Source organism: Magnusiomyces paraingens (assembly GCF_902498895.1).
Source record: "Magnusiomyces paraingens strain CBS 517.90 genome assembly, contig: contig5, whole genome shotgun sequence".
NCBI lineage: Eukaryota > Fungi > Ascomycota > Dipodascomycetes > Dipodascales > Dipodascaceae > Magnusiomyces > Magnusiomyces paraingens.
In genome coordinates, this window is record NW_022474071.1 from 570,539 (window position 1) to 585,211 (window position 14,673).

At 35.3% G+C, this 14,673-nt stretch overlaps 4 protein-coding genes across 4 annotated transcripts; 3 read left to right on the forward strand and 1 right to left on the reverse strand.

Moving 5' to 3' along the window:
* Positions 1-557: 557 nt before the first annotated feature.
* SAPINGB_P005840 (uncharacterized protein) lies at positions 558-1,910 on the forward strand (the record flags this gene model as incomplete). Its single annotated transcript, XM_032000554.1, has 3 exons — positions 558-810; positions 928-944; positions 1,002-1,910. The coding sequence occupies 3 exons, from the start codon at positions 558-560 to the stop codon at positions 1,908-1,910; spliced, it is 1,179 nt and encodes a 392-aa protein (XP_031856445.1).
* Positions 1,911-2,109: 199 nt separating this feature from the next.
* Positions 2,110-9,369, reverse strand: SAPINGB_P005841 (uncharacterized protein; the record flags this gene model as incomplete). The annotated part of the gene is made up of 2 exons (XM_032000555.1): positions 2,110-8,886; positions 8,947-9,369. The coding sequence occupies 2 exons, from the start codon at positions 9,367-9,369 to the stop codon at positions 2,110-2,112; spliced, it is 7,200 nt and encodes a 2,399-aa protein (XP_031856446.1).
* A 379-nt stretch (positions 9,370-9,748) lies between these two features.
* SAPINGB_P005842 (uncharacterized protein) lies at positions 9,749-13,265 on the forward strand (the record flags this gene model as incomplete). Its single annotated transcript, XM_032000556.1, has 2 exons — positions 9,749-12,346; positions 12,396-13,265. The coding sequence occupies 2 exons, from the start codon at positions 9,749-9,751 to the stop codon at positions 13,263-13,265; spliced, it is 3,468 nt and encodes a 1,155-aa protein (XP_031856447.1).
* A 240-nt stretch (positions 13,266-13,505) lies between these two features.
* SAPINGB_P005843 (mitochondrial 37S ribosomal protein bS1m) lies at positions 13,506-14,414 on the forward strand (the record flags this gene model as incomplete). Its single annotated transcript, XM_032000557.1, has 1 exon — positions 13,506-14,414. The coding sequence occupies one exon, from the start codon at positions 13,506-13,508 to the stop codon at positions 14,412-14,414; it is 909 nt and encodes a 302-aa protein (XP_031856448.1).
* Positions 14,415-14,673: the final 259 nt, after the last annotated feature.

A 14,673-nucleotide genomic window follows, 5' to 3' on the forward strand; every position in this document is an offset into this window, starting at 1 on the left:
CACCAGTGAAAAAAAAAATACATGAAAAATAAATCACTGAGAGAGGGAAATAAAACTTAGAAATCTTAGAGAACTTAGATATCTGGAGTCTTTTTTTTTTGTTAGAAAAACATTAATCTTTTTTTCTCCAGCTTTTCTCCTTTTTTTTTTTTCAAAGTTTGAGAACGTCTTTAGTACCAGTACCTTGAACATCAAGTACAAAAAAATACAGTTTTCCGATTCTAGCAATGAAATTAAACAACACTATTCAGCCTGCTAACAATACAAACCCTCGAGTAATTTCGGATTGCGAGAATCATGAAATAAATTCACAGGCATTAGAACAAAGTATAGAATCAAGGAAATGCCATCCTTTCATACCGCCAATATCCGAAAAGTATTTAACCGCAAACAATACAACATATTCATCAATCTTCTTTTTAAATTCTCCTTTAGAGCTTGAAAAATCGCCCATTATTTCTGAATCTCACGAAAAAACATTAAATCAACCTGAAAAAACGGTCGGTAAAAGCATTTTATCAACAACTGCAAGTGCACTCAATGCCAGACGAAATTTAATGAACAGCAGCGAACTTTCTCAGCAACTTAATGATACACCAAATAAAGCACAGCATATTATTTTTGAATATCCAGAGTCTTTGAAACCTTACCGACCTACTTTAAACTCGTGGTTTGCCTCTCTATTTGCTGTTGCTTTTGGTTTCCCATTAGACTCAGTTAAAACTAGACTGCAAACTTATAAGTATAACGGAAACTGGCACTGTATTGTTGATACTTATAAGAATGAAGGAATTCTCGGATTTTATCGAGGTATGCTTATTGTCCAATAATGATTGAACAAAAGGTCACGACACCTTCATCCTTAACTAAATCTTAAATATTTCTAACATTAATCATTAATCATTAATCATTTAAAATTTCAAATAGGTCTAATGGCGCCATTGGTATGTTTTAAAACATCATCAAAATATGTTTTCAAATGATTTCTCTAACAGAATTAGATTTCTTCTTCTCTTATGAGATCCTGGTCAATGTCAATGTTTACTTACTCTAAACCATATACCCACTCTTTTTGGTCAGCGTTGTATGATCCACCCCCACTTATCGAATATCAAGCTAAGACTTATGAGAAACTACAGCCCTCGGATGAGAAAACCACGCAACCATTTTCAGGCTCTAAAATAGGGTATATCCTTAGACAATACCCGGTTTCTTTTTGTTCCGGCATGATTGCAGGTATCAGTACATCTTTTATCGCTAGTCCTTTTGAGCTCACAAAATTGGGGTCTCAAATTGAATTAGTCATAAGACGACGAGCGCTTGAGCTAGAGGTCGTAAGAGTCTCTGGCCAAACTCATGTTTCTCCGACTGCTGCTGCATCAAAAGTTTTTCCAAATGGTATGAAGCCTGAAGAATTAGTCAAACCTTCGGGAACTTTTAGCATTGCTCGAAAACTGATTAAAAACAATGGGTGGCTCAGCTTATACTCAGGCTACAGATATATGTTTGTTCGAGATGCTATTGGCTCCGGTGTTTATTTTGGAGTTTATGACTCTATTCGGACAGCTGTTTCGTTAGTTCTATTTAATACACCAGAACCACATCCAGTTTCTGTTGCAATAGCTGGTGGTCTTTCTGGTGCTTGTTCTTGGGTTATTGTTTACCCCCTTGATACTATTAAATCAAGATATCAACGTGATGTAATGACTTACGTATTTTTAAAGACTGCACCTATGGAAGGAGGCGCCAACTTGAACCAACCTGCTTTCCCCCAGCGCCCGAAAATAGAACTTTCTGCCTTGTTTAATAAAGCAATGTACCGTGGTCTGGGGATTTCTCTAGTTCGAACTAGTATTTTGGGAATGACAATGTTTTCCTGTTACGAAAAACTTATGAAAATCACCGCCTAATTAATCAAAACTATCATTACTATTTTAGATACCCATTAGATAGACAATAAAATAATTATTTTTAAATCATTAAACATAACAAAAGCTATTTTTTGGTCATAAAAATCTTAAATGGAATTATCATCACTTATCACTTATCACTCGTCATAATCTTCATCGTCATCTTCATATCAATCTTGGTGATCTCAACATCATTAACTTATGGCTCATCATCTTCACTATCACTAATAACGATAATTTCCGGTTCATTAGCCACAGATGTCATCGATCGTAGTAAACCACCACTTGTATTAGAGATAACTTGGCTTTCATCAATATTTGACTGTGAAAAGTTTTCACTACTGCTGTTGTAATGATGACCTTCTGAATTAGAGGAATTTTCAACAGAGCCATGACGAATATTGTCTTTCGTATTTTCCTCGTACGTCATTGGATGACGTGAAATAAAATCGTCAAGGATATTATCAAGGAAATTATCGTTATCTTTATTGTTATCATCTTTATCTTCGAGATAATTATTATGATTATCGCTATTGTCATCGTCATTGTCATCGTCATTGTCATCGTCATTGTCATCGTCATTGTCATTGTCATTGTCATCGTCATTGTCATCGTCATCGTCATTGTCATCGTCATTGTCATCGTCATTGTCATCGTCATTGTCATCGTCATTGTCATTGTCATTGTCATTGTCATCGTCATTGTCATCGTCATCGTCATTGTCATCGTCATTGTCATCGTCATTGTCATCGTCATTGTCATCGTCATTGCCATTGTCATTGTCATTGTCATCGTTATTGCCATTATCATTGTGATTGTGATTGTGATTGTGATTGTGATTGTGATTGTGATAGTGATTGTGATTGTGATTGTCATCGTCATAGTCATAGCCATAGTCATCGTCGTCACCATTATTCACATCATTATCGTCATCATCATCATCATCATCATCATCATCATCATCATCATCGTCACTGTCATTGTAATTGTAATTGTCATTGTAATTGTCATTGTCATTTTCATTTTCATTTTCATTTTCATTTTCATTTTCATTTTCATTTTCATTTTCATTTTCATTGTCATTGTCATTGTCATTGTCATTGTCATTGTCATTGTCATTGTCATTGTCATTGTCATTGTCATTGTCATTGTCATTGTCATTGTCATTGTCATTGTCATTGTCATTGTCATTGTCATTGTCATTGTCATTGTCATGGTTATTGATAATATCAGCTTTATAAGCTTGCTTGCCAACTTCGGTCCCTGGATTTTCATCAGATGAAATCTCGACTAAATCTTGAGTTTGGGTGAGAAATTCGGATTCATCATTAGAATTTTTGTTGCTAAACCCAGCTTCTTCAATAGCTTCATATGAATTAGAGCTCTCAGAAAATTTTGAGGTATTATGGGAAATGTTTTCGATACCAACATCTCTACTGCTTTCAAAATTCAAATGCGAAGTAAAAGTTTGAGTCGATTGGTGGATTCTTTGTGTGAATGCTGAGGTATGCTCAGTTATGTTATTTATAGAAGAATCCACAACTTCTGTAGATTTTGATACGTCGCGGGATTCCAAAACTTCGACAGACTCAGAAAGCTGTACAAACTGAGACACTTCAGCAAGATTATCACCCTTAACATTTTGCAGAGAATCTGATGATTTGATGAAGTTGCCGGATTCATTAACATTAACATTAACATTAACGGATGCTTCAAACCGAACTGCGGATCCTTTAACATATGCAAGCTCTTCAGCATCGACAAGCTCTTCAGCATCTGCAGACCCTTCAGCATCAGCAGCAGACTCTTCAAGACTAGTAGATTCTTGAACATCTGCAAGCTCTTCAGCATCGACAAGCTCTTCAGCATCGACAAGCTCTTCAGCATCGACAAGCTCTTCAGCATCGACAAGCTCTTCAGCATCGACAAGCTCTTCAGCATCGACAAGCTCTTCAGCATCGACAAGCTCTTCAGCATCTGCAGACCTTTCAACATCAGCAGCAGACTCTTCAAGACTAGTAGATTCTTGAACATCTGCAAGCTCTTCAGCATCTGCAAGCTCTTCAACATCGGCAGACCCTTCAACATCAGCAGCAGACTTTTCAAGACTAGTAGATTCTTGAACATCAGAAGGTACTTTAACTTCAACAGACTTAACGTTGGTAACCTCTTCAAAATTGATAGATTTTTCAATATCAACAGACTTTTCAATGCCAATGGGATTTTGATCATGAGTCGACTTTTCAACATGATCTGACTTTTGAATGATGGCCAACATTTTAGTATCAGTAGGCTCCTCAAGGTTAATGACATCTTTTACATAAGGAGATTCCTGAGTATCGACAGATTCTCCAGTATAAATAGGATCTTGAGAGTTAGCAAGCTCTCGAAAGTTGGTCGATTCTTTAATATCGGCAGTTTCGTTAAAACCGGAAGACTTGTCACTATCAACAGACTCTTCAACATTGGTAGACTCTTCATTAAAAGGTCCTTCAGCGCCAATAGACTTTTCAATATCAACAAATTCTTTGACATTGGTGGACTCCTCAATGTCCATGTCAATATCAGCATCAATGTCAATAGACTCTTCAACACCAATAGAGCTTCTCATTTCGTTATCTTTAACAGTGGCAAGTTCTTTAAATTTGGAAAATTTAATAGAATCAATAGACGGAGAAACCTCGTTTTCAGAAAGTTTGTCGGTTTTAGACAGACTGACATATTCTGTACTTTCGATTTTGTCAATATCCATCAATTCATAAGTTTCAATCTGTTCGTCCAAGTTTTTAAGACCGTGATTTTCAACTGGAGTATCAATATCCATAGGTTCGTCTAAATCTACCAGATTATTCACATTAATGATTTCAGAGTCTTCATGTAATATTTTAGTATCCACAGCATTTTCAACATCAAAATCTTCCATCTTAGCAGGCTCTTTAAAATCAGCATATTCAACCTGGATAGATTCAACACCAGAAGTCTTTTCGATATCAGACATTTCAATGTTAGCAGAATCTTTTATTTTAAACGATTTTGGGTGATCATCATAATCGTCAACTTTGATGAACTTTTTATTTTCAGAAGACTTTTCAACCTCAGATTCTTTCATTTCAACAGAAGCACTGACAGAAGATTCATTATCAGCCGGTTTCTGAATATTATATGAGTTTTCGATGTCGACTGACTTTTCAATATTATTTGAGTCATCAGGTTTTTGAATGTTGGTAGATTCTTTAATTTCAGTAGAAACCTCTTGAATATGGGTAGGGGTTTCATCATTATTAGACTTTTGGGCATGTGTATCTTTTTGAATATCGGCAGAATTCTGAATGTCAACAAATCCGTGAACGTTGACAAATCTTTCGACTTCAGCAGCGTGAGTTTCAGCAGAATTTTCAATGCCAATAGATTTTTCGACGTTGACAGACTCTTGGCCGTTGGAAAATTCTTGAAGATCTGAAGACTCTTTGATATCAACCAATTTTTGTCCAATGCTACAAGGCTCTTCGACATTTACTGCGGTACCATTATCTGCAGGTTTCTCAATACCAGAAGTTTCAGAGGTATTTATTAGATTTGCTGATTTACTGAAAACATTATCAGCATCTGAAAGACCTATGTCTTCTTGTTCATCTTGAAAAACCATTTCAACATCTGAACCGCCAGCTTCAGCATTCATTTCCACATCAGGATCAGAGCTTTGTCTAGAGTTCATAAGATGAGAATCAACAAAGACACTGTCATCATCATAAATGCTAGAATTAATATTGGATAAAATCTGACCAGGTACAGAAGCTTTAACATTTCCCGTTTCTTTTGAATCATCGCAAATATTATCAGAGCAATGGACATGATCAAAATTATCAATGCCATCGGTACTATCAACATCATCAGCACTATGGACGTCATCAAATTGATCAACTCCATCAGAATTATTGATACCATCAGAGTTGTGAACTTCGTCAAAATTAACAACATTATCATTCTGAAGTTGATTAATTTCAATTGCTGAGCTTTTTGTGTGTTCAGAATCACTGTGAATTTCTTGTCGATTATAATCGATGATCATTTCAGATTCGTTTTCAGATGATGTGGGCTTATTAGATTTCGGTGTAACACTATCAATATGTGCTGAGTGAGATTCTTCAATATCCATTTGTTGTAGACTTGTGTTATTGGAAAGTGTGTTTATGTGTTCAATTTCTTCATTGAAAACGTGTGACTTATTATAATTATGATCATATGAAGGGTTTTTGTGATCTAAGTGGTGAGAAGTATCAGCATTGGCACTCATATCATTTTGAGCATAAGAAGAAAGGTCAGAAATTTTATTTATAGCTTCATAGGCCAATTGAACAGCTTCAGAAACTGTATGGACAACATCTAAATTTTCTTCCGAAATAGAGATTTGATTTACATTTGCATTTTCTTTTTCTGAATTCAAAATGTTAGCTTGACTATTTTTAACAGTATTAGATTCTGACAAAGAAAATAGATTTGGATCAACAAACTCATCAGTGATAACATTAGAATCATTTATATTTTGTGAAGGGTTAGTTTTGGACTCAGCCTTTTTTCCCATATAAACAATATCATCTGGAGATAAATCATTCAATTGATTATGAAGCTCATTTGAATCGTCGCTATTAATGTTTGATGTTGTGGATGCTAAATTGGTGCCAAAATCATAGCCCACCTGTGAAGTATGCGGCAATTCGGATTCAGATATCGAAACAAAAGACATTGACTGAGACGAATTATTGGTTTTATTATATCCAAAAGTGGATTTTTTGTTATAAGAAATTTGCTCAGGAAAAGATATCTCGTTTGAATTGGCTAATTCAGATATATCTTTTGTATCTTGGGTATTTCCATTTTCGCTGTTTAAATTGTCAGTTTTATCTTCCAAAACATGCTGAAATGTTTCTCCAAAGGAAAATGCAACACTACTATTGACGTTATCATTTTTAAGAGAATTAGCATTACTTAAGCCCCATGAAAAAACAGGAGCTCCATTAAGGCCTACACCGACAAGAGTTTTCGTTTTAGAAGCATAATTTTCTGGATTTTGTGCTGAAAAATCTTTTTCTGTCTGTGTATTTGAAGGTAAAGAAGACAAAACCTCAGAATTAACAGGTTGTTTCTTATCTAAAAATGATGAAATAGAAAAGTTAGCATTAGAAATAGGCTCAGATGAAAGAAAACCGGATTCTGTAGAAACATCAATGACAGGGTTGTAAAGTGGCTCGTTATCAAGTTTATCTGCAAGTTCGGTAGCAGGCCCAGCAACAGGCTCAGCAACAGGCTCAGCAACAGGCTCAGCAACAGGCTCGGCTGCAGATTCATCAACAGATTCGTCAACAGATTCGTCAACAGATTCGTCAACAGATTCGTCAACAGATTCATCAACAGATTCATCAACAGGCTCAGTAACAGGCTCAGTAACAGGCTCAGCAACAGGCTCGGCTGCAGATTCATCAACAGATTCGTCAACAGATTCGTCAACAGATTCGTCAACAGATTCATCAACAGATTCATCAACAGGTTCGTCAACAGATCTGTTAACAATCTCACTAGTAGACTTTCGATCAAAAGGTTTTTCAATGGATTCATCAATTAAAGGAAGGTCAAGTTCATTGACGGACTCAGAACTTTTTTCCAGAGACTCGCCGAGTCTTACGTGATTAATTGATGCCTCAGAAGTTGGGCAACGGTTAATGTCACTAATAGCAAGTACTGGTGCTACTTCGGATTCATGTTTTATGTTGGATTGAATATGATGATCCAAATTGATTCTAACGGCAGAATTATTGAGTGAAGCATTTGGATGTGGGGTGGATTCAGTTTTTGTGTCGATAAAAGAAAGGTTTTTATTTTGGGCAAATAATTTGCCCTCGGACAAGTCGTCATGGGGAACCGAGGCATTATCTTGTAGGCCTTTATGAACAGCGATTTGAGCTAATTCGGCTAAATCAGCCTCTGATATACCACCAGTAATTTCGTGGGAATCCGATGGCTCGGGTCGTTCCTGAGGAACCATATCAAAAATTGTTTTAAGGTCATTTTGATCAATCATGACATCATTTTGATGTGAAGAGTTATCCTCAATGTGATGAAATTGTTCAAGGGGCCCTGTATCCATTTCCATATCAGAATCATCGCCGTGTGTGTTTTCAGCATCTTCGACAGGAATCGGAATTGAATTAGGCACAAAAATATTTGATTCAGAGGGAATTTTTTGACTGTTAAGACCAATCTCTTCCTGAGAGATTTCCTCTAATATATTTTGATCACAATTATTTTCATCATCTTCACTATTTTCATCCACATATTCATTCTCTTCCTCGTTTTCATATCCATTTTCATATCCATTTTCATCTTCATCTTCATCGGAATTTTCACTCTCTTCTTCTTCACCATTTTCCAAGGAATTTTCGTTGTTTCTAGGTTCTTGAAAGGGGTGATAAGTATCAACTTCCTCTAAGTCGCTGTCAGTATGTGCTGTTGTATCTTGAGATTCGTTTTCGCTTTCAGATTCTTCTTGACTTTCATCGATCCATGGGCTCTCTATGGTATCATCTATGAAGTCATCATCAGTATTACCCAAGTGCTCCTGAGAATCCCTGAAAACAAAATCTTCGGGTTTCCTGTTAAAACTATCCAAATATTCATCTTTGGAAATTTCATTTCCAACGTTGTTATCAAGTGAAGCTGAAGTGTCACTTATTATTTCGACATCACTGTCGTCATCAGTGTCCGCGTGATTTTTGTTTTCGTGAGTAGAGCACATGTTTTGCATACTATTGTCAATAGTCAAAACATTTTTATTTGCTGAAGATTGTAAATACTTAAATTCTGGTGTCTCTTCAGGATAGCATTCGTTTCGATGGAAGAGAGGGTTTGAAATATCATTGACAAGTGGTGTTTGTTCTTCTTCTTCAATAAAATCATTAAAGTACTCCGAGTCCTCAGAAATCTATAAAAAGTTAATAAGAGTTAATAATAATATCTGCAGGATTAAAATATAACACAGTACCCTTTGCTTTTTATTTGGAAAAACGTTTGAAAAATGTTGCCGTTTACGCTCAAGAATTTCTCCAAGCTTGTTAAATGAATGAGAAAAATCATCTTCATCTTCGGATTCATCTTGTAACTTAGCTCGCATTTCGGCAATCTCATCTTCAGTTTCGGCTTCAAATTTATCATTTTGTAGAAGCGCGGCATCTGCACGTTTTCGCAAGGAGCGCATCCATTCTGCTAACTCATTGGGCGATGATCCTTTGGCTGTTTTCACTGATACAATACTTCCGGCAGAGCTATATAGATTTGGAAATTTAGCTCTAACAATTTGTTTAAATGTCTTGGATCTAAGTGGCCGGTTTGAAATTTCGTGAAGTCGACTTAGTGACGAATTTTCGCGTACTGGTTGCTTTGATTTATTGTTTGATGGGTAAGACATGGTCTGTTTCTTAGAATTGCTTCAAAAAAAAAGTAGTGCGCTGTCACTACTTTTTAGTCAATAAGCAGTGATTGATAATTTCAAGTAATAAATTATTTATTTTGATTGACTGATTAAATTTTTAATAAATTTGTGACGCGATCCAGTTTAAAAAAAATGAGTGAACAGGGAAGAAAAGAGGTGGGGGATAATAATAAAAAAAAAAGTAACATATTTTAAGTGTTTCTGGTTCGCGAAACAGTAAATCTATATTAAGAAGTCTACCAAACCACCACGTAAACCAAATTTGGCTCAATCACATAACCTTTTTTACCGCAGTAAAAAAAATAAAGAAGCACCAAACATCAACAAAACATAACACTAGTTTTCTTTAACCAAAATGTCTGGAGCTAATATGGTTCCTTCTCTTGATAAGAAGACAGAAATTGCATATTATGATCCTTTTGATGTTTTAAGTGAAATACGTGATACATTTGTTAGTCAATTTCCTCTTACCAAGCTTCATTGGAATCACCCTCTTCGTCCTCTTCGAACAATAGAAAAATTAGATGTCGACCTAGTTGAAGAAACTGCTAATTCTTTGGCAACACCCAAGCACCAAATGCTGGGGTTATCTCCAGAGCCATATTTGAAAATTGCTTTTGTTAAATGTGAAGATAACGATACTTATCGTGGAACAATCAGGAAAATTATCCGCGAGTGGTTTGAAAAAAATGTAACAGGAGTGCGTGATCCCACTGAGTGGCTAATTGTTCATTATGTTCCTTCCGGTGGAAAAACATCTTCCAGCACTCGTTTTAAATATGGTGTTTTTGACAAAATAAAGATTGATTTTAACACTGATTCTAAACAAGACCGCGTTCTTCAAATCCGAAAAGATTATTCGACAGACCAAGCTAGAACTGAAGCATGGAAAGAATTAATGACAAAAATAAAGGAAGGTCTTCTTAGTTCTTTCAGCAAACGTGTTGACCTTTATCAAAACGAAGTCAATAAACTTGAAACAGAAAAACACGTCTTGGGATGGAATTTTGGGAAATTTTTTATAATGAAGGAAGGATTGGCGTTAGCATTTGAGCGAATGAATCTATTTGAAGATGCTTTGTTACTTTACGACGAATTAGAAGAGGCTTTCACTCAAATTCAACAATCGAAGGCAATTACATTTTTTTCTGACATAGGGTTTGAAAAACTACCAGAGCCGCTACTATCTCTTCAGAACAACACGACAATGCGACATTCTATACTTTCTAACACTGTTTCTTTATTTGATTTTCAATCTTATCTTTTTTCACGACAAGCCTATTTACTTTTGTGCATTGCAAAGTCAGCCCCTTCACCTTCTATTGGTTTTATGAAAATTGGGGAATTGTTTTTAAGACTTAGATCATTTCTGGGGGAGATGACAGGCCTACTTTTGTCTAATAAAAAAAACCAATATTTAGTAGCTGAATGGATCTATAATGTGGCACAAGAGTTTCTTGCATCAACATCATGGGTTGAAAGTTCGGTAGTCAGAGAAGTTGCTGAAGGCCGAGGTGAACTTATTGTGATTTTAAGAACTTCTTTAGAAACTATTGCGGCTTCTGAAGGGTGGGTTATTGAAGGTGTTTTGTCAGATATTTCATTGGAAGACAATTTTGTTAAGGATAAAAATTATAAAATTACAAATGAAATCATGAAAAGCAATCTTACGAGCTCTTCAATATTTTTTGAAGAATACAGAAGTTTGACTCTACAAGCTTTAGCTGAATTTAAAATGACCGATAAAGGAAGGATTCAAACCCGATTAACGGCACAGTTGGCTCTTCTGGAATATCAATTAGGAAACTATGAATCTACAGCAAAACTTTTAAGGACAATTCCCGATATATTTCGAAGTGAAGGTTGGGATCTTGTCTCAACTTCGCTGCTAATGATTTATGTCAATTGTTTAAAGCATTTTGATCAAAAAGAAGACATGTTAATACACTCTTTAGAGTTACTTTCTTGTCACCCATATTTGGCACCTGAAGACGTTAAAGAGAGAATTGATGTTGTTCAATCATTAGCTGATTTAGTTTCTTGCTCTACTAGTCTTGACAATTTTTTTACTACAACCATAGACACTAATGTCACATCTGTTTCTGATTCTGATACCTATATCTTACGAGTCACTTTTTTAAACCCTTTAAAGTTTCCTTTTCCTATTAATAGTGCAACAATAACCATGAGAAACGTCAACGACTCATCCGATGTCCTTTCTTTTGAGGTTAAGGGTGCTAATCCTATTATTCTTCAGCCTGGCAATACTACTCTTAAATTTGAAAATAGGAGATTTGAGCAAGTCAAGTTTAAAATTACGGCGTTATTTATGATTCGAGGAAAGCTTTCATTTACTAAAAACTATAGTGATCAAGCACCTATTTTACTTCAGCTATACACCTCAAAGAATAATTTTCATGCACGTTATCAAGTTCCGGAAACATCCATGTTAACAGAACGGAGAATTGGGATATTACTTGAACCCGGAATCAATGATGTCATTGGAGGTACTGTTGCTTTTAAATCGATAACACCTGGATTAAAGCTTATCCCTCAAAAAGCAAGAAATGAAACTTATATTAGCAATTTAACTACAGTAAATGTTAGCGACAATCGTTCATCAGTTATATCGTTTACTAATATTGGATCTGATCAAAAAGCAATGATATCGGTCCCTTATGCCATTGATTTTGACGTAATGAGCGTTAAAATTCGAGCTATAATCAATTATAAAACAGAAAAAGGCGAGTTTCAGCATATTTTAGAGGATGTCCTAGATATATCACTAGCACTTTCTGTTAACGTTCAGGATTTTTATAAGGGAGACAAGCTTTTTTCGAAGTTTTTGATTTCTTGCAACCACATGGAAAAACCAGTTCGAATTTTAGAAACAAATTTAAAATCAACCAAGAATTTTACCACCAGCACCCCATCAGGTACCAACAAACCATGCGTAAGTATTTTTTTAACAGAATTTATCAAAATTTACTAACACAGCTTAGATTTCATATCCAAATGGCCCGGTTTCATACGTTTTTTGCATTAAAAAGAATCCAGACGCACCTGCAGTGGTTGAAAGTGTTCCATTAGTTATCAAACATAGATATATTAAAGATGAGTGCATTTTAGATGTTGCAAAAGCACTTTCTAAAATTATAAGCGGAACGCAATATAGTCGCTATGAATTACTTCTAAAAAAATCCTTACACATGTTATCTTTCGATATTATGGCATATCTTAGATCGGGAAAAGTCATAATTCCTGAGAATTCGTGGAGTTATATAAGCACACTTGACACACTCAGTATGCTAGGTTCTGCCGAAAAGACAGAACTAATACAACTCTTGGATAAAAACGTCAATAAATGTCTTCGGTCGTGCTCATGTGATCCAAAAAATGAGAACTACTATCAATCAATAACACGAAATTTAATAATTCCAGTATCTATTCCTCAAGTTCACGTGGTACACAACATAGAACTGCTGCTACCTTCCGAAGATCATTTTGTTGTTGGAAAATCGGTTACTTGTGATTTAAGCATAGCAACTGTACAAAACTGGGCACCTTCACTGTCTAAAAATTCTTTAAACGAACGCATTAAGTTCATTTATGATCTTGGAATTTCTGAAAATTGGGCATTTTCCGGGAAAAAGAAATCGTTCTTTGAAATAAATGGTGAAGGGAATGAGCAAAACTTCAAGCTAACATTGATTCCGCTACGTACTGGAAAGTTGCTATTTCCAAGAGTCGACGTTCAAATGGTTCAATCGACTTCGAAAGTTTCATTTACCATGGAAATAAATTATAGAAACGATTCTCAATTTGCTGTAGTAGTTCCTGAGTTTAAAGATAAGCTTACATTGTCCTTTTAAAAACAATAGATTTTTTAAATATGCATAGAGATTTTTAATCGTTTATTTAAATTAACATTAAATGAAATTAAATAGACTAATAAGTTATTTTAAATTTTTGATGTTAGGGTTATGTTGGTAACCAATTAAACTGCTGTTACCTTCATTACAAAAAATTTTTTTGTGATACCATATCAAGCCACCACCAAATAATTAAAATTCAAAACATATTCCTCGGTTGGCAAAAAATCAATTGAATCAATGTCAGCTTCAAAGGGATTTGGAAATACGTTGCGATCATCTCGACTGGCTTCAGTCGCAAAGCCTGTTAATGCATCTTATGCTGATAATGTTGCACCAAAATTTCAAGTCATTAAAACTACACCATCTTCTCTTTATCGCAAGGATTTTGGTTTGAAAAGATGTATGCCTGCCGGTTCCAAAACTCCATATATTACAGTCCAGTCTCTCGATACTATGTATGGAATGACATCCTATGAGTTTGGTAGCTCTTTTCATTTTAAGTACAAGAGATTTCAGGAACTGGGTGTTTCACTTTGCTCCGGAAACTCCAACAAAGCCCATGATTCCCTATTTGCTCAGCCTGCTAATAACAACATTCATGGGTTGACGCGTGCTGAAGCCCTTGACCTCCTTCAAAAATCACCTGAAAGAAGATCTGAATTTCTTAAATTTTCCAAGCTTAACACAAAAGACGACAAACAACAAAGAAAGTCAGCCAGTGAATTAATTAATACATTTTATGGGCTTAGTGAGAACACAAACGTTCTTGGAAGTTTACGCAAAAATCACAAGGGAAATACAGGTTTATCTTTTCTTCTCCATGGCTCCATTAAGAATACTCCCAAGGGTCCTGTTTTATATCGCCCTGTTCCCGGTAGACAAATTTCGGCTCCAAGAGCCAATAATACCAAGAATCTTGCTGCTATTGGTGGCTTTGTTTCTAACTACAACGGCAGTGCTGGAGATTCATTCTATGTTTCTTCTGCTTTTGTTGATAGTAGAAACAGCATTCAACTTAGTGTTAAGCCAACTAAGGACTCTCTCACCAGCAGCAACCCTACTTCTACCATTCAATCTCTTTCAAGAGAAGAACACAGCCCAACGAGACTTTCAAATCTTTCTCAAGTAACCGAAAAAAAGGCTTGATTTTTTTTTAGTTTTGTAAGCTTGGGTTTTAATCCTTTGTAAATAAAATTTGTAAATACATGAAATAGGATAATGTTGGAAATTTTTTTTTAGTTTGGCCGGACCTTTTAGCTATTATTAGAGAGCCGGTATATTTTTTAAGGTGTTTATAAAAAAATCCCTGAATAAGGCTACCAACCAATCAATCTTGAATTTAACCCACATTAACATTAACATTAACATTAACATTAACAAATAACTTAAAATAAGTTTTGTTCAT